The sequence below is a fragment of the Trichophyton benhamiae genome (genome assembly GCF_000151125.1).
Source record: "Trichophyton benhamiae CBS 112371 chromosome Unknown contig00476.0, whole genome shotgun sequence".
Classification (NCBI taxonomy): Eukaryota; Fungi; Ascomycota; class Eurotiomycetes; order Onygenales; family Arthrodermataceae; genus Trichophyton; species Trichophyton benhamiae.
The window spans coordinates 188,671-213,438 of NW_003315108.1; the positions used below are offsets into that span (position 1 = coordinate 188,671).

The window sequence follows — 24,768 nt, forward strand, 5'->3', positions numbered from 1 at the left end:
CCATGCAGTTCGAGCCCGCCAAAAGCTTGATATCGCTACTCGTTGCATGCTCGTCCTCTCAATCCTCGTCGAAGATGGATTCCACTAGAAACACTCCTGTTGCACAGCGGCTGCGGAACGATATCCCCCCGAATACCATTTATCAGCCTGTCTGGATGTGCACGCCTCAAAATGCAGATCTATCGCTTCCTGTCAAGGGAGCCTGTGGTCTATATATCTCCGCGGAGCCCTGAGTTGTGTTCGATTCTGTACTATAGGCCAGCTCTGAGAGCATGCTGCTGGTTAACAGAAGCCAGGTTGCACGCCCACGATTCAAGATGCCGATACCCTTCATATCAGGATGGGTGATCTCATCTGGACCCCCCCTGGAATACGCTGTGCCCCGTGGATGCCCCGTGGAATGGGCTTGCGTCAGCATGGATGCATTTCAACTTTTACCTGGATAGCCGCTGATGTTCCTGAGGAAGAGGAGAATGGAACAGTATATATTCTGCTTTTATTCCCATGAAATTTAGAGCTACTTGGACAGGAATGTGGTATCTACTTAGATAAAACAGAATATTCTTCCCCAAATAACGCCGTCATGCCGTCTATTGAACCCATCCAGATACAGCCTTTGCCCATTTTCAATGGAAAGGAAAATGGCCTATCTTCCTTGAAAAGTCCCACCAAGAATGGGGATGTATTTGTGAATACATTTGACATTCCCCTTCCGCCTCCAGCTAAGAAGCCTTTGGAGATCTTAGATATAGACAAGGAAACTCCAGATGGACATGTTCCAAGGGACCCTATTCAAATCCGGTTGACTGGTGTTCACCCGCTTAACTCGGAATCTCCTCTCACTGCCTTGTTTGATGAAGGTACTATTCCTCTTTTATGTGCTGCTGCAGACAATATTCAATTCTAATGTTAGCCGGTATGACTTAGGATTCCTGACATCCCCTGAACTATTTTTTGTTCGAAACCACGGGGCAGTCCCTGTTATTGAGCAAGATGATATCCTCAATTGGGAGCTATCTATTGAAGGGTAAAGCGTCTTTGACCAGATAACCTTTAGGTTCCGTTTATATGGCTAATCCTTCAATTTTTAGATTGGTTGAGAACCCTATCGTCCTGACTCTACGGCAGATAATTTCCGATTTTCGACAGGTTACTTGCCCTGTTACCCTTGTTTGCGCCGGAAATCGTCGTAAAGAGCAAAATATGGTTCGAAAATCCAAGGGATTCAACTGGGGTGCAGCAGGTTTATCAACTGCCTTATTCACGGGGCCAATGATGCACGACATCCTGACCAGAGCGAAGCCAGATAGACGGGCAAAATACATGTGCATGGAAGGGGCTGATGCTTTGGTATGTTGACACCCGTTGACGGAAGTCGAAATAAGCATCCTGTATACTAATTTTTTCAACAGCCAAACGGAAACTACGGCACATCCATAAGGCTCTCAACAGCCATGGATCCAGCTATGGGCGTTATGCTTGCCTATATGATGAATGGAGAGCCACTCCGTCAAGATCATGGCTGGCCGCTCAGGGCAGTTATCCCAGGGCACATAGGGGGTAGGAGCGTGAAATGGATCACCAGGATTATATTGACAGAAAATCCAAGTGATAACTGGTATCACATATATGATAACAGAGTGCTGCCGTAAGTACCATCATTCCGTGTCATTATGCCTTTCACTAAGAGTATAAAGAACAATGTGCTCCCCTGAAATGGCAACCGAAGACGATAGTTGGTGGCGTGATGAACGCTATGTGATTCAACATCTTAACGTCAATTCGGCAATTGCCTACCCACAACATGACGAAGAAGTGGTAATGTCCACAACGCCTACATATACCATCAAAGGTTATGCCTACGGGGGTGGTGGAAGACAGGTTTCAAGGATAGAGGTTTCCTTGGACAGTGGTAAAAGTAGGCCGTCCATACCTCCTGTAATCATATGAGCAAATTCGCTAACGTCGACTTGTGTAGCATGGCGACTCTCGAATATAAAGTACGACGAAGACAAGTACAGGGCAACAAGTCAATATCTCTACGGTGGTCAACTTGACCTTTCCTGGAGAGAGACATACTTCTGTTGGTGTTTTTGGTCACTGGAGGTGCAAACACATGAGCTTGAGTCTGCAGACAGCATTGTTGTCCGAGCCATGGACGAAGCCTTGAATATCCAGCCACGAGAAATGTACTGGTCTGTACTTGGTATGATGAATAACCCCTGGTTCCGCATCACTATCTCCAAGGAGAACGGTGTATTGAAATTCAAACATCCCACTCTGCCCGCCACTCAGCCTGGAGGCTGGATGGAGCAAGTCAAGAAGGCAGGGGGTGACTTAACGGATGGAAACTGGGGAGAGGCACCAAACGGTGCTGTTAAGCGTGTTGAGGTAGCTCCTGAGCCTGAGATCAACATGAAAAAGCCCGGGCTGAAGGTTAATATTACCTTGGAGGAGTTCAAGCAACATAACAGCCGCGAGACCGACCCCTGGTTTGTGGTCGAAGGCGAAGTATATGATGGTACTCCGTTCCTTGAGGGTCATCCAGGAGGTGCCCAGAGTATCATTTCGACAGCGGCCACAGATTGTACAGATGAATTCCTGGCTATCCGTGAGTTTACATCATCCACTTTGTACTTGAGCAGAGGCTTACATCAATTTTAGACAGTGAATCAGCAAAGGCTATGATGCCGGATTACCATATCGGAACACTTGATCCTGCTGCGCTCCGTGAGCTGCAGAGCTCTCAGGGGGAATCCAACAAGCCGCTTCCAGTTATCCACGAGTGGGAAAAAGTGAAGTTGACAAAGAAAAAGGTCCTATCACTTGACACAGCATTGTTCACATTTTCGTTTGCAGACACGTCAAAGGTTCTAGGGATTGGTGTGGGCCAACATATCATGTTGAAGGTCAATACAAGGTCAAATGATCCTTCCAGTGGTGTCATCAGGGCTATTACTCCTTTATCCGATCCCTCATTGAAAGGAAGCATGGAACTTCTCATCAAAATATACCGACCAGCTCCTGGCTTTGCTGGCGGGCAGCTTACTGTCCCCCTAGACAAGTTACCTATCGGTGCAGAAGTGGACTATAGGTTGTCCTCCCATTGCAAATTTGAATATCTCGGTCGAGGTAGGGTAATGATAGACGGCAAAGAGCGGAATATATCCTCATTCAACATGATCTGTGGCGGAAGTGGCATCACACCAATGTTCCAGGTTCTCCGAGCAGTCTTGCAGGATGCAGAAGATACAACAACTTGTACCCTTCTCGATGGCAACCGCACCGAAGATGATATTATGTGTCGCTCAGAGCTGGCTTCATTTGTATCATGCGATACAAAGAACAAATTGAAGGTTATTCACACTTTGACCCAGGCATCAGAGTCATGGTGTGGATATCGTGGTAGGATCTCGAAAGATTTGATATCCAGACACATCGCGCGCTCAAATAACAGCATGGTGCTTATATGTGGCCCTGCTTCTCTAGAGACGTCTGTGAAAAAGATGCTTCTTGAACAGCATTGGAATGAAGAGGATATATTCTTCTTCTAGCTCCGGGTTCTGTATACTGTTGGAAGTTTCTTGTTTGAGACCCTTTTTGTGGATGGGCGGCTTGGACTTTTATTTCGTCTTTCATTTCTTATGTACCTGCTCAATTCGGCTAGCTTGTAGTTATTTAGATCTTTTGAAGATAGATAACGCTTGTTTGATTTAATAAGTGCATTGACTGTCGTATATACGTTCAAGGTATTTACTTCGAGGAGCTCGGAGTTTTCGGTTTCCTGAAGCATGCAAATTCTCCACGAGTGGCTTCCCTCAACCTCTTCAAAACGCCACGCATCTCACCAAGTTCGGCCTGTAGCTTTGCACGAGCATCATTGGTGGTCCTGCGGTCTAGTTCAAGGTATATTTGTCCTTGAACCTTGGATGCAGCATCGGTTGAGTATTGAGATAGTGTTTGGGCGATAAACTCCGTGTCCAAGGTAGCTTGCATGAGCGCAGGCAGAGTATACTGGGACCGTCTCATGAATGCCTCGAGCAGAGCACTGGAGACCTGAGTGAGAAGTTCAGCCAGAATTTTATTGGTCAGATTAGATGAGGAGGAAGACTGGGGAGTTGGAACCCTCATTGGAAGGGTGGTAGAGACCTCATTGTGAACCATTACAAGTGAGAGCATCGTTGAATATACGTATGGTCGGATTTGATCTGGGCGACTGTTTGCTGGAACCCAGTCAGGGGATGCGATTCCCTCAAGGATAGTATGTTTCAGGGTTTCAACTATCGGTTTGAGATATGACTGGAACAAACGGGTATCAATCTGGCCCAGTACATCTTGAATGGTTTTCGATTCGTCCGTCAGTTTCACAGCGAATGAAGACTCAAATGTCGTGATGAGTTGTGGTACGTGCTCAGCACGGAGAGATTTGAGATTGGACAGAGTCAATAATATACGGACGTTCTAAACAATGAGTGTAAGTATCTGGGAATGAGAAGAAATATCGTAGGTGTATTGGAAAAACTAACCCTGTTGTTTGAGTCAACTCCTCCACTTGCAAAGACGGAAGAATGGGTATCTGGGCCTGTTGCTGCACCCTCAGGGCTAGGAAGTACCCATTCAACGTCGACGTCAGCGTTCACTGGGTGCTCAGCGTTTTCAACTAGGCCACTCAAGGCTTTGTACACGCTAGTCACGAACTGCGTTCTCACCAATTGGAGAAGTTTTGCCGGAGGAGGTGTAATAACTTCTACCGCACCAGGTTTTCTCATCGATTCAGAAATATATAGTATTTTTTGCATCCCAGAAAGAATTGAAGATTCAAAGGTCATAAAATAACTCGGCATTTTACTCAAACTCTTAATTGTTTGGTGCCGCGTCCAATCTTCAAGGTATTTGCAGAGTTCGGCATCACTATTCCACGCGGCACAAGCAGCACGAGCGCATCTTTCACGGGTTCCGCTCACCAGGAGTTTCAGTCTATCATAGGAGCCGCTGTGGCCTGATATGGGGCTTAGAGAAGCCATCTCGCTTGCAGCAGTGCCGATTAAAATTAAGAATTCACCGAGGTAGTGTACTCCACTCAGGGAGTTTGAGTAGGGCGGCCAGAATGCGAAATCATCCCACGGCTGCCCTGTTTTCTCTGGTAGCGGAGGAATATTCTGGGGATCAACCATCAAACGAGATTCGGGTGTAAGCCCAGTAAAGGGGACAGTTGGACTTGTTGGCAGAGCAGAGGGGATGAGAGAGGCCAGGTCTTCAGGAGGTTCGGCAAAAATGGTGACAACATTGTCGCGGATCAGACCCATAAGCTCGATGATGCCATCTTTGAGATCGTTGACTCCGTTGGTGGACAGGCGGTGATGTTTCCGGCTCTCACCGTCAAATCCAGCGGGTAACAATCTCTGTTTGCTTCCATCAAGAAAAGACTGCGTGGAATCCCAGAACCCAAGTACATCTCCAAGAATGCCGCCTTGGACGGAAAGTAGTTTCTTTAAGAAGGTGTGTATACATTCCCAGAGTTCAATTACTGATTCTGAGTCAAGGTGATGTCTGCTGGGTCTAGATCCCTCGCTTAGAGAATTCCGCAGGTAGGGAGCGACAAGTTGTGGATCAGGCTTCTTCCCGGCGGCAAGCCGTCGCCTTAGAGTCTCAATCTCAAATCTTGACCTTTGGCAGAAGGCAGTAATCTTGTTCTTCAAGTAATCATAGCGGCTAAGGAGCCAGACCCATACCGGGTTATCTTCTACTCCAAGTTCAAGGAGAGCGGCTATAAGTTCCATATGCTCCTCAGCTTGCACACCGCCCGCGCCAACGGGTGAGGTAGATTGTGCATTGCTAAGTCGTTTCCATAAATCGCGTTTGAATGCTTGGATTTGCTTTTCGACGTCCATCCACATTCTTCCAGTGACCAGAATGGTATAGACCTGTTCATCTCTAAGCGGCTGTTTAGTCGATGCAGCCCGTTCTGCAACAGCCTTCGCCTCGTTTGCAAATCTCCTAGCGCTGTTATATTGATCGAAGATCGTCTGGTAATCACGCTCCTGGATGGATTTTGATAAATGGCCTCCGATTTCATACATCTCACGCTGCTTTTCGACTGCATCTAAAATAGATTTGAGACCTTCCTCGCGCTGCTGACCGTTCAAAGCTTCACTCCATAGTTCCCGTGCTTGTTCAGATGCTTCTGCCAACGGAGTACTGATGCCAGAGACATTTGTCAGACTTCCAGAGCTTGGTGTATCTGGCCGAAGGGCAGGCTTGCTCTTCGATCGCCATAAGCCTGTGGTAGCTGAACCACCTAATTGGGAGCCTGACCTGCGGTGCTCGCCAGATGGAGACCTATGCAGTCGCGAATTGCTCTCACCACTATTCTTCATTTCCGTATAGACGTTATCTAGTGTTGCCTTGACTCGCACGAATCTCTCAAAGTTTGATTCGACCAGCATCTTCAGCGAGGCAGACTTCTCATCAATTGACCTTGACAGGTAGTCCAACCCCTGAAGAAGTGACTGAGTCGAGGCTGACTCCTGCGTTTCAGAGAGGAAATCAGACGCTGAAAAGTTCTTGGAAGAGAGCAAGAACTGCTTCCGCACTCTCTCGTCGTCGACGGGGAGCCCGCGCATCCTTAATGTTCTTAGAATCGTATCTGGCCCTCCGAGGGGATCAGGCTCGTCCTTCAGCGCTGTGCCATCGCCGCCTTTGAACCTTTCCTGGTCTCGTTTCCCTGCAATCAGGCCGGAGTATCGTATCTGGGACCGGCGGCGATAGTCATCGCTCTTCGAGGGGCCTTCACCCTCGCCATCGCTGTCGGAGTCTAGCTGTGCGGGCCACTCCTCCGGGTAGAGATCCGGCAGGTTGTAGAACTGCGCCGCATCCCGGGGCTGAACATCGGCCATCTCGGCGTCTGTATCTTCATGCGCTGTTTCCCTAAACACGCCTCCGTCTCCAGCTGCAATTCATCGCATGTCCTCTGGCCTGCTGGTCTGCTGCTGCTACTGCTGGTGTAGTTGTTGATGTCTCGATGTCGAGCCGTTTAAGGTTGAGGTTTCGAGAAAGGCGGCGCTTGGAAACAAACAAGACAAACATGATCCAAGCTTCCGATGTAACACTTTTTTTTTTTCGCGGCATTACATCTTCCGTCTCTTTCTCAAACACCAAACTTCGCCGTCTTCTCTTTTTCTCTTCTTCTCTGCCCTGCCCAATTGCTGAGTTTCTATCGAGATACCTTTGTTTGCTGTGCCCAGGAGGTCTAGCATCATGGCTTCAGGTCGTCTCTTCTCTCTCCCCATGCGATCGTCCCTGCGGGGACCGGCGCTCTCGACTTTCCGCCCCTCTCCATTCTATGCTGTAGGTGCTCTTGACGGAAGAGATTGATAGCTGCGCAACGGGGATAATTTGGACTAACGGTGCTTCGCTGGACAGTCTCGATGCTACTCCGTCCAGGCCGCGGACAAGATTGCCAAATTCAACGGCCAGAAGGGCCCAGACGTAGGTGTCCATCCTGCACGGCACTCGGGTTTTTGTACGGCGAGGACGGAATACTGACGGGTGCACAATTAGGGCAAATATACTGTTACTCTGATTGAGGGTGACGGTATCGGACCAGAAATCTCAGAGTCCGTCAAGCAGATCTTCAGCGCAGCTAATGTATAGCTCCCCCGGATCCTTTGCATGTCCTGGGCCACAGCTTTACTAAATACCGGTTTTGATCACAGGTACCAATCAAGTGGGAACCGGTTGATGTTACTCCCATCTTGAAGAACGGAAAGACTGCTATCCCAGACGATGCTATCGCCAGTGTCAAGAAGAACTTTGTTGCCTTGAAGGGCCCTCTTGCTGTAAGCTCCGGGAACTTCCTGTGGACCAAAATGGACATGCATAAAACTGACGGCTCGACCAGACCCCCATTGGCAAGGGACATGTCTCTCTTAACCTGACCCTCCGACGAACTTTCAACCTTTTTGCTAACCTCCGCCCTTGCCGATCTATTGCCGGCTACAAGACTCCATACGACGATGTTGACATTGTCCTGATCCGAGAGAACACTGAGGGAGAATACTCTGGAATTGAGCATGTTGTCGTTGACGGAGTTGTGCAGAGCATCAAGCTCATCACCCGCGAGGCGTCTGAGCGTGTCCTCCGATTTGCTTTCCAGCATGCCCAGGAGATTGGGAGGAAGAAGGTCCGCGTCGTCCACAAGGCCACTATTATGAAGATGTCCGATGGTCTCTTCCTCAACACCGCCAAGGATGTTGCTAAGGACTTCCCTGGCATTGACTTCGACGCTGAGCTTCTCGACAACACCTGTCTGAGAGTCGTCACTGATCCCGCTCCATACAACGACAAGGTCCTCGTCATGCCCAACTTGTACGGAGACATTCTGTCCGATATGTGCGCCGGCCTGATCGGTGGCCTCGGATTGACCCCATCTGGAAACATTGGGGACGAGTGCTCTATCTTCGAGGCCGTTCACGGTTCCGCCCCCGACATTGCCGGCAAGGGATTGGCTAACCCAACTGCTCTCCTGCTCAGCAGTATGATGATGTTGCGCCACATGGGATTGACCAACGATGCAAACAAGATTGAGGCTGCTATCTTCAAGACCCTCTCTGAAGGAAAGGTATGCTATGTCGAATCTCCATCCTTGAGCCTTGGAATTCTAGACTAACTGGGACTTAAACTACTAGGCACTTACCGGTGATCTTGGAGGCAAGGCCAAGACCCACGAATATGCCGACGCCATCATCAAGAACATATAAGTGTGGTCTGTGACCTAACACTACGGACATCTACCTAATGCATTAATCCAGCGCGGATCTTGTTAGTCCCAAAAGAAGAGTTAATTAGACGGAGTAGAATCGTTCTGCATTCCCCATTGAATTGGATATTGTTTACCCCCCGCTGCATTTCTTATCTGTTTATCTCATTGATGTTTTTGTACCTTGTACCTGTTGCTATGTTTTTATATGTGTACAAATGATATACGGATGAATTTTCGGAAAATCCTGGGGCGTATTCAGATACATGTTCAATTATGAAGCAATCGGTGGTATTCTACTGTTATACAAGTATCATTAACTCATAAAAAGTACGTTATCATCGCCGTCTACCTCCTCGTTTTGACGCGGGTCTCCCTTTCTTCGGCTTTCCGCGCGTAGACTGCATCCTCGTAGCTCTTGGGGCAGGAGATTCCGCTACCTTCGAGTCTCCATCACCTTCATCCTCACTACCGTCCCTGCCTGCCTCAGTGTCCTCCTCCTCCCCGTCCTCCTCATTGGCACTACCTTTCTCGCTGGCAGCATCTCTGTTAGACTCTACCTCGACCTGGAGCCGTGAAGAGCGTGTGCCTCCCCTAGGTTGACGCTTCGCCCGACCTCCTCGTCGGCTACCTCGGGATGGTGCAGGGGATGAACGGGGTTCTAGATATCCCACAAAGTCAGTAGGGGGTTCAATGTATAATACATAGATAATATATGATTAATAGCTTACCGTCTGTATCTGCAATGGTGCTAGGTCGTCTAGAAGTGGCCCTCCCGCTAACGGACGGAGAAACAGAGCCCTCTGGATTTAATCTTCGATCCCACATCATGTCTCCGAACTCATCGTCGGGTAAATTAAACGGGCAGTAAAGCTCTTGGGGTTGTTCCGCATCCTCAGATTCTTCCGTAGATATTGGCTCTTCCTATATCCATAGTTTAGCATAGCTCCAAACAACGGGTCGCCGGATATAGTTCATCACACACCCTATCATCCAGCGCTGATAGATTATACAGAGTCCCTAGCTTCTTCCATATTCCTGGTATTCGCGTATGCTGGTCATTCGGCGTCGCATATCCTTGGCTCTTCATATAATCCGATATAGCAAGCATGCGGAAGTGCTTGTGCATCCCTAATCATCCAGCCATAGTTAGCTCCTGGGGCTAGCTACTTGCAGAGCGGAGGCGAACGAACCCACGGGCTTCCAGCGTATTATTCCTTTTAGCAGTGATGTCTCTTGTTCGTCTGTCCATGGGTCTGCCACTATGGCGTCGTAATCTATCTCGCGGACTGTAGGCGTGGGCTGTGGTGGTTCTTGCGACGGGGTTGCCGCGGTCTTCTGTTTCTTGCGTGGAGGCATTTTGATATTATACAGCTCGTACTTGGCCGGCGGTAGCTGTGTAGAACAGTGTCCGCCTGTGTATAAGGTATCTTGGTCCTTCAAACTCCCCGTATGCCTCTCTTGTTCTGCTTGGTGAAGCTGTTCCTGGTCGTCTTTGTTGCAGCTCTTGCTTTGCTTCTTTGGGGAACCTTTGGAAGTCATGCCGATCCCTGCTTTATATGGACTAGCGTTATTTCCATTGATCACGTGAAGACGCGATGAGCTTACATAATCCGAATCTCGAACGCTGAAAAGGGAAATCATTGACAACAGACAAAAAAGGAGCAAAAGAAAGAGAAGAAATGCGACGCATATAACTATCAATACCTGGACGATAGAAGGACAGTTTGATAGATTGACGGCTGAGACCATGATATTTGGCGTTGACACTGGTCTACTCAGGGTATATCAGTCTCTCAGGCTCGCGTGTCATATACCCAGCCATGGAGTTTGAATCTCCAGAGGACCCGTTTGAACTGGATGTTCTCCAGGAGCCTGTTTTCTTCACGATTGATCCCATTAAGCCTTTGGAAAACTACCCCTGGGATGATGCTTTACCAGGTATGAGTCTAAATTTTCGTTCAGGCTTACGGATAATCAGTGGCTGATACGTATCAAGACCTTACGGCGGGGCTGTTTGAGAGTCCCATACACTTATTCAAACATGAAAGTGACAAAGTACACTCATTGAATATATTTGGAGATGAGAAAACGGAAGAGCCGGGCCCGCCAAGCGTAGCAGGTTCTTCATCTAGCTCTGCGCAGCATGATAGCCAAGAAGAACCTATGGATGATATCTCCGGTGAGGATATATGGTCTCTCGACAATATTCCAGCGTTACCTGACACAGGCTACGAATTACTATCCTGGGATATATTTCCGGATACCTGGAAAAAACGGTCAGGCCCAACATGTCTGAGTGAGGCTGGTCCTCGTGGATTTGACGCAGCTTTGATACATCAAGCCACAAATACCGGTCTTGAAGATTCAGGACGAGTTGCAAAGACTGATGCTTTCATCTCCTCGCTTTTCAAATTGGGTCTTGGCTGGAATTCTGTGTTTTTCCGCTATAACGAACAGTCTCGCAAATTTGAAAAGCACCTGAGAGACGTCCGTGTCTCGGGCATTAGTTTACCTGCACTCGACGGCTTGACTGAAGGAATCCTGGAATGTGGAATGTGGATGCGAAAGCTTCGTCAGTTTGTTGCTAGTGTGCCAACTCAGTCAGGATCGCCGCCTTCCCTGGCCAGTCTCGCTCGGGTGGTTTTCATACTGTTGTACAGTATCGAGGACCAGCTTTCAGCAAAATCAAAGACAAACCCGTCCTTGCTTCAGACTAATATGTACTTTAGACGGATTAGCTGTCTTGTTAAATGCCTAGTGGATATTGTCCAAAATGCGACTAGGCTTACGGCTGATGTACAGGTTGTTTCGACGGTTTTTGCAAAGTGTGATCACTACTCGCATCAACATTTGTGGCTTGCAGATATTTTCCATGAGATCATGGGTGCTACTTCCAGTTTATGGCTGTATCGTGCAGCTCAGTGGATTGGCCTTCGTCCAGCTGGCGGCCAGTTGAATGCATCTCAAGTGTTTGATCCCGGGTACATTGATGAGTATACCACTGAAGAGACGATATTTAACCCAGAGTCAATGCCGAGCTTCATCCCCCGCGAAGATGCAGATGTTATTTACGAGACTGGGTTGGGCCTGAATCTGCTAAGGTCCTCCCACAAGGGCCATCCGCTGGCCGAAGTGCACCAGAAGGAAAACACATCTTCCTTGACGCTAGAGTGGGGGTTAACATGGGAAGATATCAACAATATTCAGCTTAAAGCAAAGTGCTACGAGACTTGTCTACGAAATGAGATTTTGAAATACAACAGTGCCATCGGGAAAGCCGGTGAAGGGTCCGCGACACCAAAGGAATACACATTTGACTACCCGCAGGAAATAAATATCACCATTGATGATATATACACAATACCGGGCTCTGAGGACTGGCCTGAGTCCCAGAGTGAGAGTATGAGTGACTGCCAAGTGAGGTCTAGCAGACTCTACGAGCTTGTAAACAAAGGGCCATGTGTCAATATCGAGAAGAGCCTTATCACAGAGCATACGTTCGGCCCGCCCCTCGAGTCAGCGCCGTCCCTTTCCTTCGCACCAGTTATCTTGGCACAAAGCCGTCTTGTGAACTTTTCATGTCTGCATTTGCTATTCAAAGTTCACAAAGTTAGAGATCACCTGCAGGTGCAGGAACGCTTTCAACTCCTTGGGAATGCCGAATTTTTGCTCCGTATTTCCCTAGCCCTTTTCGATCCGAACATGCATAGCGGTGAGCGAAAGTCTGGCGTTGCAAGGGGTGGTTCATCCACAGGTCTACGACTTGGGAACCGAAATTCCTGGCCTCCGGCAAGTTCTGAGCTTCGTCTGGTCCTGACGGGGCTACTATCCGAGTGCTATGAAGGTATTTCTAATGGAGAGCACCAGCACTCAGGCAGCCCTAGTTCTAGAGAGTTACCAGGCGGACTGAGCTTTTCCATTCGTGATCTGACTGGGGAAGAACTGGAAAGGTGCAAGAACCCACATTCGCTTGAGGCCCTTGATTTCCTTCGAATACATTATACCCCACCTTCACCGCTGGAGGAAGTAATAACCCCTCTGAGCCTTGAGAAATATGACATAATATTCAAGCAGCTTCTTAGGCTGATAAGGATGCTCTCTGTTGTGAGGGACCTGGTTCGCAGCCCTCCAGGCCAACAGACATCAAGCGTAGAAACACTGGAGCAGAGATTCCGCGTGGAGGCATTCCACTTTGTCCAAGTGGTGAGCGACTACAGCTTCCAGGTCGGAATAAACCATCCATGGCAACAGTTTGACAAGAGGCTCTCGAAGATCGAAAGGTGCATTGACGAGGGAGACGTGGAAGGCACCATCACACATGCAAAGGGACTCCGGCGGCTGCGAGAATATCACGAAAGGGTTCTCGACCGAATTATTCTGGCCCTGTTTCTGAATAAGAGCCAGCTTAAGGCGCGGAACATGCTTGAAGACGTTCTCCGGTCCATCCTGGCGTACTCCTTCCACGTCAAGGCGTATCAGGAGCGACTGGACATCGCGACGGCAGCGGGCCTGATGCCCTCGTCCAAGACAACGGCGTACTACAACCGGTCTATTCGGGAGTTGTACTCGCGGTTCAAAAAGCAAGTAGGCGGCTTCATCCGCTTTTTACGTAGCTTGGAGGCAGGCGGTGTCAAGAATATGATTGATCACGATGACGACATGGATGCGTCGGCCGATATAGATCTGAACAGCATCTTTGAGCATCTTCTCTTACGACTTGACATGAACGAGTACTACTGATGAGTTAGATGTTTTATTTATTGTATTACCAGCCATCTCACGAGAAATATGACCTGATTTCAAAACAGCTTCTCCGTACAAGGAACCAAATCACCACATGAGTTTACGAAAGAAAAAAGACGACGAAAAGAAGGAACAGCGCATGAAGAGCTCATTTCAGGATCGACTGCATGACCGGGGTAGTTATTCGTGCCATGTAATGTATGATGCTGTGATCAAGCAGCCAAACCGGCCGAAGAAATAGCGAAGGTAAAAAAAAAAAAAATAACATCAAAAGTGCAGAATGTGGCGTCCATGGCTGCTTGGCCGTCTTTTCTCACCTTGCATATCCCGTCAAAGTCATCACCAGCGAGCGGGCAAAGTAACTAAAAAATTAGCTAGCTGGCTAGTTAATGGAGGAGGAATCGGGCTCTTGTGTATCTATCTGTTGGGGAGTGCATGAGTGGGATCCCAACCTGACTCCCCCACTGACTATCAGGGCAATCATGGCACCGATACGGAGTAGACGCAGGTACTTTTGAAAGCACATCCTGACTGGCCGCGAGCTGAACCCCCGGGCTAACATTCCTTTTCAATGCAGCCGGTACCAGTGACAAGCGAATACACGATACATACAGCGGGTGGAGCGTCGCCCAGGGTAAAATTTCCGGAGAGTTGATTCCGTCAGTCGACGTCATATGCTGGGTCGTCCTTTTCTTTGATAAGTATATTAATGGTTATTTATAAGTAACCTGAAAAAGAGGCCAGGGATGGCTGATTGAAGATGGCTGGGACTGAATGGGGCCGAAGATCTCGAACAGGCTGGCTGGGTGGTTATAGTTTTCTGGATAGTTGCCGAGGAGCGAAGCCTGGATTAAACTGTGTGCAAGAAGAGAGTTGTGTGTTATCGCGAGGAAGTCTAAGTGTATCTGGGCAGGGCAAAAGGGGAGCCGGCACCATGAGTTCATCATGCCTGTGGAAGATGCCGTAGCAAGATCAGTCTGCTGCTACGAGCCGCTTGACCTTGTCCAGCAGCACCTTGCTCTCGCGGCCCAGCCGTCTCTTGCCAAACTGGTCCGGCCGCTTTGCCCGGGCCATATCAGCCCTCTCCTTCTGCTTCATCCGCCACAGCTCAGCTCGTGCCTTTGCCTCCGCGATCCGCTTCTGTGCAGCATTCTCCTCCCTCGCAAAGGGATACGGTTTGGCCCGACGTTGCCTCCTACCACTGCCACTCCCACCGGGCCGGCCATCTTCGTCCGTTTCCTGCTGCTTTTCGTCTCTCCGTCGTGCCCTGGCCCTGGCCCCTTCACCTCGCAACCGGTCCTGCTCGCTGTGAGAGTCCACCATGGCCTGCCTGTCCGGGTGCAGCTCCAGCCCAGCCGGCCTGTCTGCAGGTTTTGAACTGTCCTGCTTTGCCGCAGCAGCCTCAGCATGGCTGTCCTCGTTGGCGTCGTCCTGGGTCTCGTAGACAGACTTGACCGGCGCCGCTGCGAGCTCGCGTGCCTTGATCTTTTCGTACGACTTCTTCAGCTTGGCCTTGTGAATGAGATCTGCCTTAATCTTTATGACTATCGCCCCGAGCAATCTGCGTATTAGCACCGTAGCCCGTATCAATCACATCATTACGCTGGCCGAGGGAGGGGGGTTAAGGGGGCTGTTTCCGGCTCTCACCTTTGCGCCTGTAGGTCCCGTCCGGCAGGTTTGCTGGGCCGACAGAGAAGCCCTTCTTCGCCCGCTTCTGCTGCGGTGCCTCGCCCTCGCCGTCGTCCATCTTCCTCTTGGGCGCCATCGTCGGTCTTGTCGGTCCTCCGAGCCGTTTGTCGAAGATGTGTCTGGCGTGTCCTCCGTAGTTAGACTCGCTGGCGAAGAAATAGTATCGATTAGCATGAAAATCTTAACTGCAGCAACTTTTCTTCTGCAGGGATTCTTCCTAGCGGTAACTTAACGCCCGTACAAGCCCTTTCGCTCGCTCCATAGCTGGCTCTTAGTGAGCCAGCCATCGTTTCTTCGTCATCGCCTGAGCAAGCAGGTGACTCTTGCATGGGGAGAAAAAGAGACGGAGCAGGCCTGGAGGCATGAGGGAAAAGGATTTGCTGCCCCGTGAGAGCGATATAAAAGTCCAATATCGCCCGTCTTATAGCCAGCCAGCAGAGAGAAGAGACAGAAGAAAGCCGTCCCTGAAACATGACGCTGGCGGCTGGCATGTAAAAAAAAAAGCCCCCTTTCCACGCTTCCACCGCTGCTCGAGATATTATTATTATTATTATTGTTCCCTCTGCTAGCTAGCTGGTCTTTCATTGCGCCCTTGAATATCTCCTCCGTGCAGTCACTGTGCTCTGTCGGTCTGTCTCTCCACCGGCTCCGTAAGGCCGCAGGAAGAGAGAGCTCTCTGCCCTGCCACGTCTCTCTGCCCCCATTACTACGGCCTGACTGCTTGCTGGGTGCTGTGTCTGTACAATGTCTGGTTGAAAAACCTCGTTTTATTTGTTTTTTTGGGAGCCCAACATGCCGATATTTCAGGATCCAGAGGCCCAGGGCCGGGAGTATAGCTGCTGGTCTCCTGCCCTGCCTCTACGCCGTCCTACAACTCCGCAGCAGCAGCAGCGGCAGCAGCATCTCCAGCACCAGCAAGACCATGAACAGCCGGAGCTGGCAGACGAGGAAGACGAGATGATGCTAGAGCAGTCCTCTGCTGACCAGAACATGGAGTCCGCCTGTCATGGCCCCCCGACCAGTAGCCGTGAGGAGCTCATCCGCAGAATCAAGGACGGCCAGAGCCCTACCTGGATCCCCAACCGTGCTGTAAGTAGTCTTTCCCTGCCGGAGCCCTCTGTTCCCCTTGCTGTTGCTTCCATTCTGGCTAGAAGATGCATAGCAGCCTCGGAGCGTTTGGGTGATGTTCTGGAGTTTTCATACATCCCCCCTCCCCCTTGACTACCGTTTTGATATCACCCGTATTTTCCTACTTATTGCTAACACACTACTAAAACAGCTCGAAGAATACTTTGCTACGCATGGTGACTCTCCGCTCGAGAGGCTGGAGGAAAAGAAGCGGAATGGCTCGCCTTTGCTGCCGTCCGTAGAGCTTGAACGGTCCCCGGACCAGGAGGCCCCCAGCTACAGGTCCTGTGGCTCTCCCGTCAGCATTGAGCGGCCCAGGTCGGCCCTTCATTCGGGAGATTTCCGCGAAGGATCTCCCAAACTGCTTGGAATCGAGCAGCTGGCTGAGCCGTCTTCTTGCGTTGCTTCTTCCTCTTCTTCTTACCAGGAGCCAGGATGGGTAGACTCGAACATCGAGATCCCTCCTGCACCGCTGGACCCCTTTGCCAGTCTCAACTTCGGCCACCGCCAGGCCCTGGCCTCTCTCACGGGGAGATCCAGAGCCCCTTCTCTCGGCTCTGTCCCCTCAAGTTACGTCCTCAAGGCTCCCACAAGCCCGCTGGTCATCCAGGCAAACAACCCGGACCTAGACTTCTCCGTCAAGGATGAACATATGGACATATGTTCAACCAGCTCGGAAAAGGCCAACAGACGACGGACTCTGCCGCCAGAGACGTTTCGGAATTTTCCTTCTTCTTCTTCTTCTTCTTCCTCTTACTACCAGGCTCACCAGCCCCGGAGATCTATCACTTCCATGCGGAGCTTGCAGATGGCCTCGTCTCCCCAGGGAGCAGGACATGATTTTCTTCGTCCCAGACGGCCCTCTCAGTCTGCAGAGGCATCTCCCTTACACCATGCTTCCATGGTTGGATCGTTTGAAGAGTCTATCCTCAGAGGCAGGATGTCGACCAACCCATCTAAACCACTGGATTTCACCGCCGAAATAGGCGTCCTTGGAAAGGGCAATTGCAAGTCGAACCTGAGGTGTCCACCACACGTTATGGTCCCCTTCCCAGCAGTCTTCTACAGCTACTCAGGCTCGGCCAGCGGTAAGAACATAGCAGACGACAGTCCAAGTCCATACGTTGGCTTTATCGACCTTGAAAACTCCCTCCCGGCTGAAAGCAGACCTGCTACCAAAAAGCCAAAGAAGCAGGTTGCTCCTCGAAAGTGTCCCTGTCACCCTCCTGAAGAGATCCCTTCTTCAGACATATCCCTCTCGCCACGCGGTGAGCTCAGAGCCAGAGAAAAGCGATCTCGCCGCTCACAATCCCCAAAGTCGCCGCCAGGAGGCTGCTATCGCATCCCACAGCAGGGACAGCTACAGATCATCATCAAGAACCCAAACAAGACGGCCGTCAAGCTATTCCTCGTGCCATATGACCTAGAGGGCATGGAACCAGGAACCAAAACCTTCATCAGACAACGCAGCTATTCCACTGGTCCAGCCGTGGACATACCACAGGCTAGCACCGCCACCCCTGATCCCCAGGATAAACCCGTCCTTCGCTACCTGATACACATCAACATCTGCTGTCCCTCCCGGGGCCGTTTCTACCTATACTCCGGCATCCGTGCTGTCTTCGCAAACCGCGTGCCAGATGGCAAGGAGAAACTACGTAACGAATTACAGTACCCCGAGCCACGATTCAGCACGTACAAATTATCCAAGGAATCAGCCAGATTCGCTGCCGAGAAGGCCCAACAGCACCGCCGTCGTAGCTCTGGTATCAAACTAGGCAACCGAGATAGGGAGCAGATCATTCCCACTTCCTCCTCGTCATTTACTTCCCAATCTCCCCAGCCTACTTCTGCATTTCAACTGCGTCCCCCATCCCTGCACGCCCAGATGTCTGACCCTCTGAACCTGCGAGTTGACCATGGGCGTGCAAAGGACCAGGGGAATCCATTCCCAAGCCCACTATACATGTCTCCCACGGCATGGCATATGCGGCCTACCGCAGGCATGCTAGATACTTTTGACGGCATATCAGATGCTCCTTCAACCTCTCCTCGATCAAAAACGGCTCCCTTCACATCCTTCACTCCCCGCCCAGCCCAGGACGTCCAGCAACAGCAACAGCAACAAGAACAGTCCATACCTTTACCACCCATACAAAATCTCCAGCTCCCGCCCCTATCAAACTCTAGACCTTCCAGCAGATCATCCAATGCCGAAAGTCTGCTATCTCTCAAACTACGGGATCTGAACGAGTCATCTCCTCCGTCTCCATAATTCAGTGTGCCAGTTTCAGCCAAATTTTCCTATTTCCTTATCTGCCATCAATCCACTCCATCTTATACCCATTCTATCATATGAACTATTTTAATCATTTAAAGATACCCAATCCCCTCTTAATATCAGGGAAAAACAGCTAGCTTGCCATGTACGTAGTTACTTCTAAGCTATCATTCCCAGGTTCAAATTGCTATTCCTTCAGTAAATGGGCTCTTTACCCTGCCATCGGAATGGTAATCTCTCGAGCGAGCTTAAATACATACTCCCCTCTCCCTTTCGCAAAGAATCAGGCTGCTATTGATTTTGGATACCATATAGAGCATTGTTTCTTCCTACCATAAGCACATCCATAAAGTCTGCAAAGTTTGCCAGCGGTGAATTCAGATAGCTCAAATTGAAATAAACTACAGTATTTTATCTAGGGCCGTGACTTGACTAAGTAAAGGTATATATTGCGCAACTACCAAGACAGCTAAAAAGATATGTGCAATTCAACGAACAGCGAACCTGAATTCGTCAGAACTCGCTCTATCATAGCTTGCCCATGTCTATCCTACATGGTCCACAATCTCGCTGAAAATAGCCCCATCCTTGATAGTGGTACGAATTTGCTCTGGAATGGGACACTCCTTTGCATCGGAATCTTCAACGTCCTCCTGGGGTGGCAGAACGATGTTGATAGCTGTGCACTTGCTGGTGAGAATCTCGGCATCCATGCTTCCGGCATTGAGATAAACTTGGCCTCCATCAATCTGATCAAACATCACGGCGGGAACGTTGCCATCAATCTGCAGTGCAAACTTGGAGCACTTAATTGCCTCCAGGCTGCTGACGAGTGAATCGACGATGATAGAGACGCCGACGCAGTTGTCAAGGGATATCGCGTTAGCCTTGCCGTTAACCTTGATGATGGTCTTGTTGCATCTGGAGATCAGAATGGATTGGGTGAGAGAGGCGGAGATTTCAACAATATCAGCTGGGCTGTCAAAGTGCTCAATGAACCATTTGTTGCCTTCTAGTTGTTTCCGAGAAGGTTTCTTGACGCGCATGCTCTCTGGTTTTGGCTTCTTGCTGGGGGCAGGCGATTTGCCTCGGGAAGTAGGACTGCCTGGAACGATTGACTGTGCTCGTAGGCTAGGGTTTTTGTGTGTTTGTTCGGATTTATCCACCTTTCGGAGACCGGCTGTAACGGCTGAGCCCTGGTTAAGCTGGTCGAAAACAGCAGACATGTCATTGCTAGGTGCCGCTGCTTTGATTACAGGTGGAGGACCTGGAGGTGGTGGAGGTGGTGGAGGTGGAGGAGCGCCCCCTGCTTCCTTTGCGGCCGCAGCAGGTGGTGCAGCGACGGAAGAAGACCCTGATGACACCTGTTTTAGTGCATCCATCACATCGATGCCATCCTTGTCGTTCCATGTCACTCCTCGAGGGTAGTATTCCTTAATATAGTCGATAAGGGATTTGTAGATTTGATAATAAGCTTGGATGTACTCGACATGTGTCTTGTCCCTTTTAGAAGTCAGCAAAGCCGTCTTCTTCAACATCTGAAGGACCCCGGTCACTCACTTGTCTTTATATTGGTTGAGCACTCGGTTTCCGTAGAATTGTGCTCCGCCGAGGGTGTCCGTGACAAAAGTAGCCGGTCTAGTTTCGAAGAACCAGCCCAACGCAACTACACCTTCTGCCACAGCACTGAGATGGTTGAAGAACGGAGAGGGCCGATTACTCTCACGGATGTTGTTGATTTCGTCAGACGCTCTGTGCAGGTCTGTAAAGAGCTCTGGGGGTTGTGCTTCTGGCTTCTTTGCCTTCGTAGAGACAAGAAGATATTTCCGCTCGGCTTCGAAGGCTTTAAGGACAGCTTTCGACTATACCAGTAAGTTATGTTGGTCAATCGCTTCTCTCGCTCTTATAGCTATAAACTGATGACCTACTTGAGGGACAACTAGATCACCGAGCTGCTGGCTGATATCCAAGAATGCCTTCACTTCATTCGAGATTATGGCGTCAAATGCCTCAATGCACTTCGGTAAAGGCTCTGCAGCTGGTAAGGGGGGAGCAGCACCCGGCGAGACGTTGGAGCTTAGGATACTGGCGCCGGCTGCAGGGCTAGGACCTGGGCTATCGAGGGAGGCAGCCATGTCCTCTAGCCGGGAGGTCGCAGCTTCAAGCCTGTAATAGCAATTACACATCAGTTATATCCTCTCTGACCCATTAAACAAGAGCCACTCTATACATACCGCTTGATAAGTGTTGTCAGGTTATTCATGTGGTTGTTCGGGACCATCTTGCCAGCTGTATGTTGCATCGCTGGGATAAGGAGAGGGCGGCTCAACGCCTGTTCTCAAAATCAGACGCAGTAAACCTGTAGAAGAGGAGCTCTCGCTCCTTCGATTGACAAGCTGTTGAACAGGCTTTAGAGGGCAGGGCGAGTTGGATGGTGTCGACGTAGACGTAGATGTAGAAAAGGAGCGGTTGCTGATACGTTGAAGGGAGACGAAGCATCGAAGGAGCTCTTGGGAGGTTTATTACGATGCCTAGTTTTACAAGCTGATACAGCGATAGCGATGGGGCTAGCGCTAAATGGAGAATTAATTACCAATATTATTGTAATTAATGATACCACGCCCAAACCTCCTTTACTTACATCTCTACATCGACGAACGTAATCAAAGAAGAAACACAGGCAGCAGCATTGATTAGACATATTTGTATTCAGGCAGAGAAGATGGCTGCTCGAGATCCAGGGACACTGCCCGACGGGTTTAGGCAGATAGATTTCTGTACTCTCGCCATGTTCATCATTGGCTAGTAAACCATCCAATCCCACTTCTTGATGCTGATGCTAACGGTGGGAGAAGATTAGACGAGATTGAATATCAGCCTCCAACACCCCCTGTACGGGATATTGTGGGCGGGGCTGGCTCGTTTGCTGCTATCGGTGCTCGCATTGCAGCTGGCAAGGATCATTCCCGCTCTGTTGGCTGGATCGTGGATATGGGCTACGATTTTCCCGAGCATGTCAGAAGCCTGATTGCAAGCTGGGAGACACATTGTGTATTTCGGGAGGATATGAACAGGCAAACCACGAAAGGGTGGAATGGCTATGAAGTTAATGAGAAGAGAGGTATATTACCGTGGCCCAGCGTATATCCAACGGGATCGTTTTTGACGCGGTGTTGTTAGTATTCAAGTATCTCACTCCTAAGATACAGATTGTTCCCGAGACACTCACTGAGGAGCTTGTGCTTTCAAATACCTTTCATATGTCCTGCTCTGCAGACAGGTGCTATAATATAGTACAGGGGGTACTGAAAAGACGCCATGAGCTCAGTGAGAAGTACAAGGTAACTCTACGCCGCCCAATATTCGTCTGGGAGCCTTTCCCGGACTCTTGCCGCCCGGAAGAACTTCCAAGGTTCTACGAGGTGATTCGTCACGTAGATGTGGTGAGCCCGAACGATCATGAGATGGGAAGTTACTTTAGCAATGAATCATGGGGTTTCGATAACCCCAGGGACCAGGAGATATGCAGATCTATTGTCCGTTCAGGTATAGGTATAGATGGGAAGGGGGTACTAGTTGTTCGAGCAGGACGGGACGGCTGCTATGCCTTTTCTCAGGACGACCAGCTAGCGTTGCCTGCATTCCTGGACTCGAAGGCAGTAGATCCCACAGGTGCCGGCAACTCGTTCCTAGGAGCCCTTTGTCAGGTCCTTGCAGGATCTAACCGCACACCTATCGATGCTGCCCGTGAGATTATGGATCAATCTGGAGACTGGAAAGGAATCTGCGCTGCATGGGATGATAGGGGGAATATTCTAGCTGGATTGATATGTGCCACTGTTGCAGCAAGCTATATAATCGAGCAAATAGGCGTTCCAGTCCTTTCCTTCTCGCCTCAAGGGGAGGAATTCTGGAACGGGACAAGCTATGTCGAGCGAGTCCGTCAGTACACTAAGCATCTTGTCGACAGACACGGAACCCTCAAGAGACAAAAGCTTGGAATGGATCAATGAATTGAACATCAATTGTCTTCTATCCACTTGAAAACAGAACGCCGTAAATATGAATAACTGTACAGGCCCGTGGGTGCCATTGTTCTCCTTCAACAATCACGAATCACTTTTCGAAGCTAATGCTCGCTCATGCTCAATAATTTGTTTGCTCCACCTAAGACTTGCTGTTAGATTGCTGTCTCATTCCCCTTTCGCAGGTAGGATATGCAGACATACCATCGGCTGGGGAAGAAGCGGCCTGGTTCGGGGAACTTGTCACGGTGTTCATGCTGCGCGCTGTAATTGAAGAGTAATGCGGCAAGCCCGAGCGCGGTGCTACCAATAACAAACGTATTGAACTTCCAATTGCTCGGCTGTGCGTACCAACCACCGGCGGGAGACCAGACGTGAGTCGGGTAGCTGTGATAATATATAGCCGTCAGTTCACACTGCGACACATCCAACGCCAATTGAACCAGCCAAACGTCGCCTGTACATACCGGATCTTTGGACCTCCACCCATCTTTTTCTTCAGAGATATACAGTCAAACAACGGGCGAGATGCGGTCCTGTATCTGTCGACGGCTGCTGCTTGTCCCTCTCTTCGCTCTTCTCGCTGGCCTTCGTCGTTGATGTTGGAGGTTTCGCACGAGCAAGAGGCGCGCTAGTCCTAAAGCGGACTAGCGCCGAAGAAACTCGTTCGCTCACAAATTCAACCTCCATCAAATTGTTCGACTTTCTTCTGCAAATCTGTTTTTTGCCAGCACCAGAGAGGACAAGGAGAGGACGACGGGATACCTAGGCCAACAACGACACTTCTAACGTCATCAATTGAGCTGCTCGTTTGATCCGGTGACCTCTCTCCACGCCCTCGCCGTACCCCGTGGACCGGGAAGCCCAAATGAAAAGATTGCAGCTCCTACGCTGGAGCGGTGCCGTTGTATCGCCCCCAATACGGTCCTGTCGCAGCTCATATCTACGGCCCTTCCAGCACCAGAGGAATGGAAGATGGCTTTCCTCTGCAGCCGCGCCCGTAATTCCTGACCATGACCTTCCCATCTCACACGGCGTTCGGACTCGAAGCCCTCCGCTCGCATCTGCAGAAGAATTCATAGCTTCTCCAAAGCTCTCCTCCCTCCATGCCCGACTCTCATTACCAGAACGCCTACCGCTTCAGACACTGGCTCGCACCCTAATTGATGCCTCCGCCGATACCTCGACCCAATTTAACAATCATTCCTTCTCTGTTCTAGGCAATGACCTTCTCTCCTATTATACTACCGAACACCTCATTACCCAATATCCACGGTTGCCTATGTCGGTGCTCTGGACAGCGATGTATGCATACATAGGGCCAAAGGCATTGGCTGTCATGGCCAATGAATGGGGCGTTGAGCACGCAGCGGAGCCGGGCAGCGAGGTTGACCCTGCTTATCTCCAATTCCGGATAGCAGACCAGCAAACAATAGATAAGGAGAGCGAAGAAATACCTGCCGGAATATCTCGTCAACCTCTGCGCGGCGAGAAATTCAGACGAGGGCTCGGCTCTTTATTTGTTAATGATGTCGAATTTTCTGAGTGCCGTGACGTCGATCCAAACACCTACGGAGACGCTGTCACACCAACTCGGGCCTCTGCAAACTTCGTCCGGGCCTTAATGGGTGCTGTATACCTACACGGAGGGCGACGTGCTGCAAAGACTTTCTTCGAGGAACACTTCAAGTCCCGCCAACTACCAATTGCCGATCTCTTCGGCTTTACTGAACCCACACGTGACCTCTCCAAATTATGCAAACGAGAAGGCTTCGAAGCTCCCGTGGCCAAGGTTATAAGTGAGACGGGCCGACTCAGCAGACACCCAGTGTTCATAGTGGGTATCTTCTCCGGCAAGGACAAACTTGGCGAAGGAGCCGGATCAAGCTTAACTGAAGCTCGTGTCAGGGCAGCTGTTGCCGCATTGAAGAGCTGGTATCTTTACAGTCCACTCAATGCCAGAGTTCCCAGTTCAATGGAGGAAGAAGGCGCAGAACCCTGGAAACGAGCTCATATTGATCCAGGAGAGATCATTGTTTGATTTCCTGGGTAGAGTGCAAAAGACGATATTATACATACATACACAGACAGGCCTATCTATGCAGTCATGGCGCGCAGAGGTTGGACATGATACACTATTT

General features: G+C 50.0%; 12 protein-coding genes across 12 annotated transcripts; 7 read left to right on the forward strand and 5 right to left on the reverse strand.

The window, feature by feature from the left end:
* Window positions 1–340: 340 nt before the first annotated feature.
* On the forward strand, window positions 341–907 carry ARB_06694 (uncharacterized protein; the record flags this gene model as incomplete). The annotated part of the gene is made up of 2 exons (XM_003014889.1): window positions 341–481; window positions 530–907. 2 exons carry the CDS (start codon window positions 341–343, stop codon window positions 905–907), a joined length of 519 nt encoding a protein of 172 aa, XP_003014935.1.
* Window positions 908–1,203: 296 nt separating this feature from the next.
* On the forward strand, window positions 1,204–3,554 carry ARB_06695 (uncharacterized protein; the record flags this gene model as incomplete). Its single annotated transcript, XM_003014890.1, has 5 exons — window positions 1,204–1,350; window positions 1,413–1,648; window positions 1,698–1,918; window positions 1,979–2,611; window positions 2,665–3,554. The coding sequence occupies 5 exons, from the start codon at window positions 1,204–1,206 to the stop codon at window positions 3,552–3,554; spliced, it is 2,127 nt and encodes a 708-aa protein (XP_003014936.1).
* A 199-nt stretch (window positions 3,555–3,753) lies between these two features.
* Window positions 3,754–6,896, reverse strand: ARB_06696 (uncharacterized protein; the record flags this gene model as incomplete). The annotated part of the gene is made up of 2 exons (XM_003014891.1): window positions 3,754–4,461; window positions 4,527–6,896. The coding sequence occupies 2 exons, from the start codon at window positions 6,894–6,896 to the stop codon at window positions 3,754–3,756; spliced, it is 3,078 nt and encodes a 1,025-aa protein (XP_003014937.1).
* A 231-nt stretch (window positions 6,897–7,127) lies between these two features.
* Window positions 7,128–7,289, reverse strand: ARB_06697 (uncharacterized protein; the record flags this gene model as incomplete). Its single annotated transcript, XM_003014892.1, has 1 exon — window positions 7,128–7,289. One exon carries the CDS (start codon window positions 7,287–7,289, stop codon window positions 7,128–7,130), a length of 162 nt encoding a protein of 53 aa, XP_003014938.1.
* Window positions 7,290–7,645: 356 nt separating this feature from the next.
* On the forward strand, window positions 7,646–8,759 carry ARB_06698 (uncharacterized protein; the record flags this gene model as incomplete). The annotated part of the gene is made up of 4 exons (XM_003014893.1): window positions 7,646–7,669; window positions 7,716–7,838; window positions 7,901–8,620; window positions 8,688–8,759. 4 exons carry the CDS (start codon window positions 7,646–7,648, stop codon window positions 8,757–8,759), a joined length of 939 nt encoding a protein of 312 aa, XP_003014939.1.
* Window positions 8,760–9,096: 337 nt separating this feature from the next.
* Window positions 9,097–10,510, reverse strand: ARB_06699 (uncharacterized protein; the record flags this gene model as incomplete). Its single annotated transcript, XM_003014894.1, has 4 exons — window positions 9,097–9,419; window positions 9,490–9,682; window positions 9,744–9,889; window positions 9,952–10,510. The coding sequence occupies 4 exons, from the start codon at window positions 10,508–10,510 to the stop codon at window positions 9,097–9,099; spliced, it is 1,221 nt and encodes a 406-aa protein (XP_003014940.1).
* A 71-nt stretch (window positions 10,511–10,581) lies between these two features.
* Window positions 10,582–13,501, forward strand: ARB_06700 (gamma-tubulin complex component GCP6, putative; the record flags this gene model as incomplete). The annotated part of the gene is made up of 2 exons (XM_003014895.1): window positions 10,582–10,699; window positions 10,740–13,501. 2 exons carry the CDS (start codon window positions 10,582–10,584, stop codon window positions 13,499–13,501), a joined length of 2,880 nt encoding a protein of 959 aa, XP_003014941.1.
* A 975-nt stretch (window positions 13,502–14,476) lies between these two features.
* ARB_06701 (uncharacterized protein) lies at window positions 14,477–15,269 on the reverse strand (the record flags this gene model as incomplete). The annotated part of the gene is made up of 2 exons (XM_003014896.1): window positions 14,477–15,048; window positions 15,152–15,269. The coding sequence occupies 2 exons, from the start codon at window positions 15,267–15,269 to the stop codon at window positions 14,477–14,479; spliced, it is 690 nt and encodes a 229-aa protein (XP_003014942.1).
* Window positions 15,270–15,985: 716 nt separating this feature from the next.
* ARB_06702 (uncharacterized protein) lies at window positions 15,986–18,596 on the forward strand (the record flags this gene model as incomplete). Its single annotated transcript, XM_003014897.1, has 2 exons — window positions 15,986–16,282; window positions 16,356–18,596. The coding sequence occupies 2 exons, from the start codon at window positions 15,986–15,988 to the stop codon at window positions 18,594–18,596; spliced, it is 2,538 nt and encodes an 845-aa protein (XP_003014943.1).
* Window positions 18,597–19,147: 551 nt separating this feature from the next.
* Window positions 19,148–20,904, reverse strand: ARB_06703 (uncharacterized protein; the record flags this gene model as incomplete). The annotated part of the gene is made up of 4 exons (XM_003014898.1): window positions 19,148–20,105; window positions 20,163–20,464; window positions 20,531–20,768; window positions 20,837–20,904. 4 exons carry the CDS (start codon window positions 20,902–20,904, stop codon window positions 19,148–19,150), a joined length of 1,566 nt encoding a protein of 521 aa, XP_003014944.1.
* A 308-nt stretch (window positions 20,905–21,212) lies between these two features.
* On the forward strand, window positions 21,213–22,615 carry ARB_06704 (pfkB family carbohydrate kinase superfamily protein; the record flags this gene model as incomplete). The annotated part of the gene is made up of 3 exons (XM_003014899.1): window positions 21,213–21,261; window positions 21,409–21,723; window positions 21,783–22,615. 3 exons carry the CDS (start codon window positions 21,213–21,215, stop codon window positions 22,613–22,615), a joined length of 1,197 nt encoding a protein of 398 aa, XP_003014945.1.
* An 880-nt stretch (window positions 22,616–23,495) lies between these two features.
* On the forward strand, window positions 23,496–24,668 carry ARB_06705 (uncharacterized protein; the record flags this gene model as incomplete). The annotated part of the gene is made up of 1 exon (XM_003014900.1): window positions 23,496–24,668. One exon carries the CDS (start codon window positions 23,496–23,498, stop codon window positions 24,666–24,668), a length of 1,173 nt encoding a protein of 390 aa, XP_003014946.1.
* Between the last annotated feature and the right edge of the window lie 100 nt (window positions 24,669–24,768).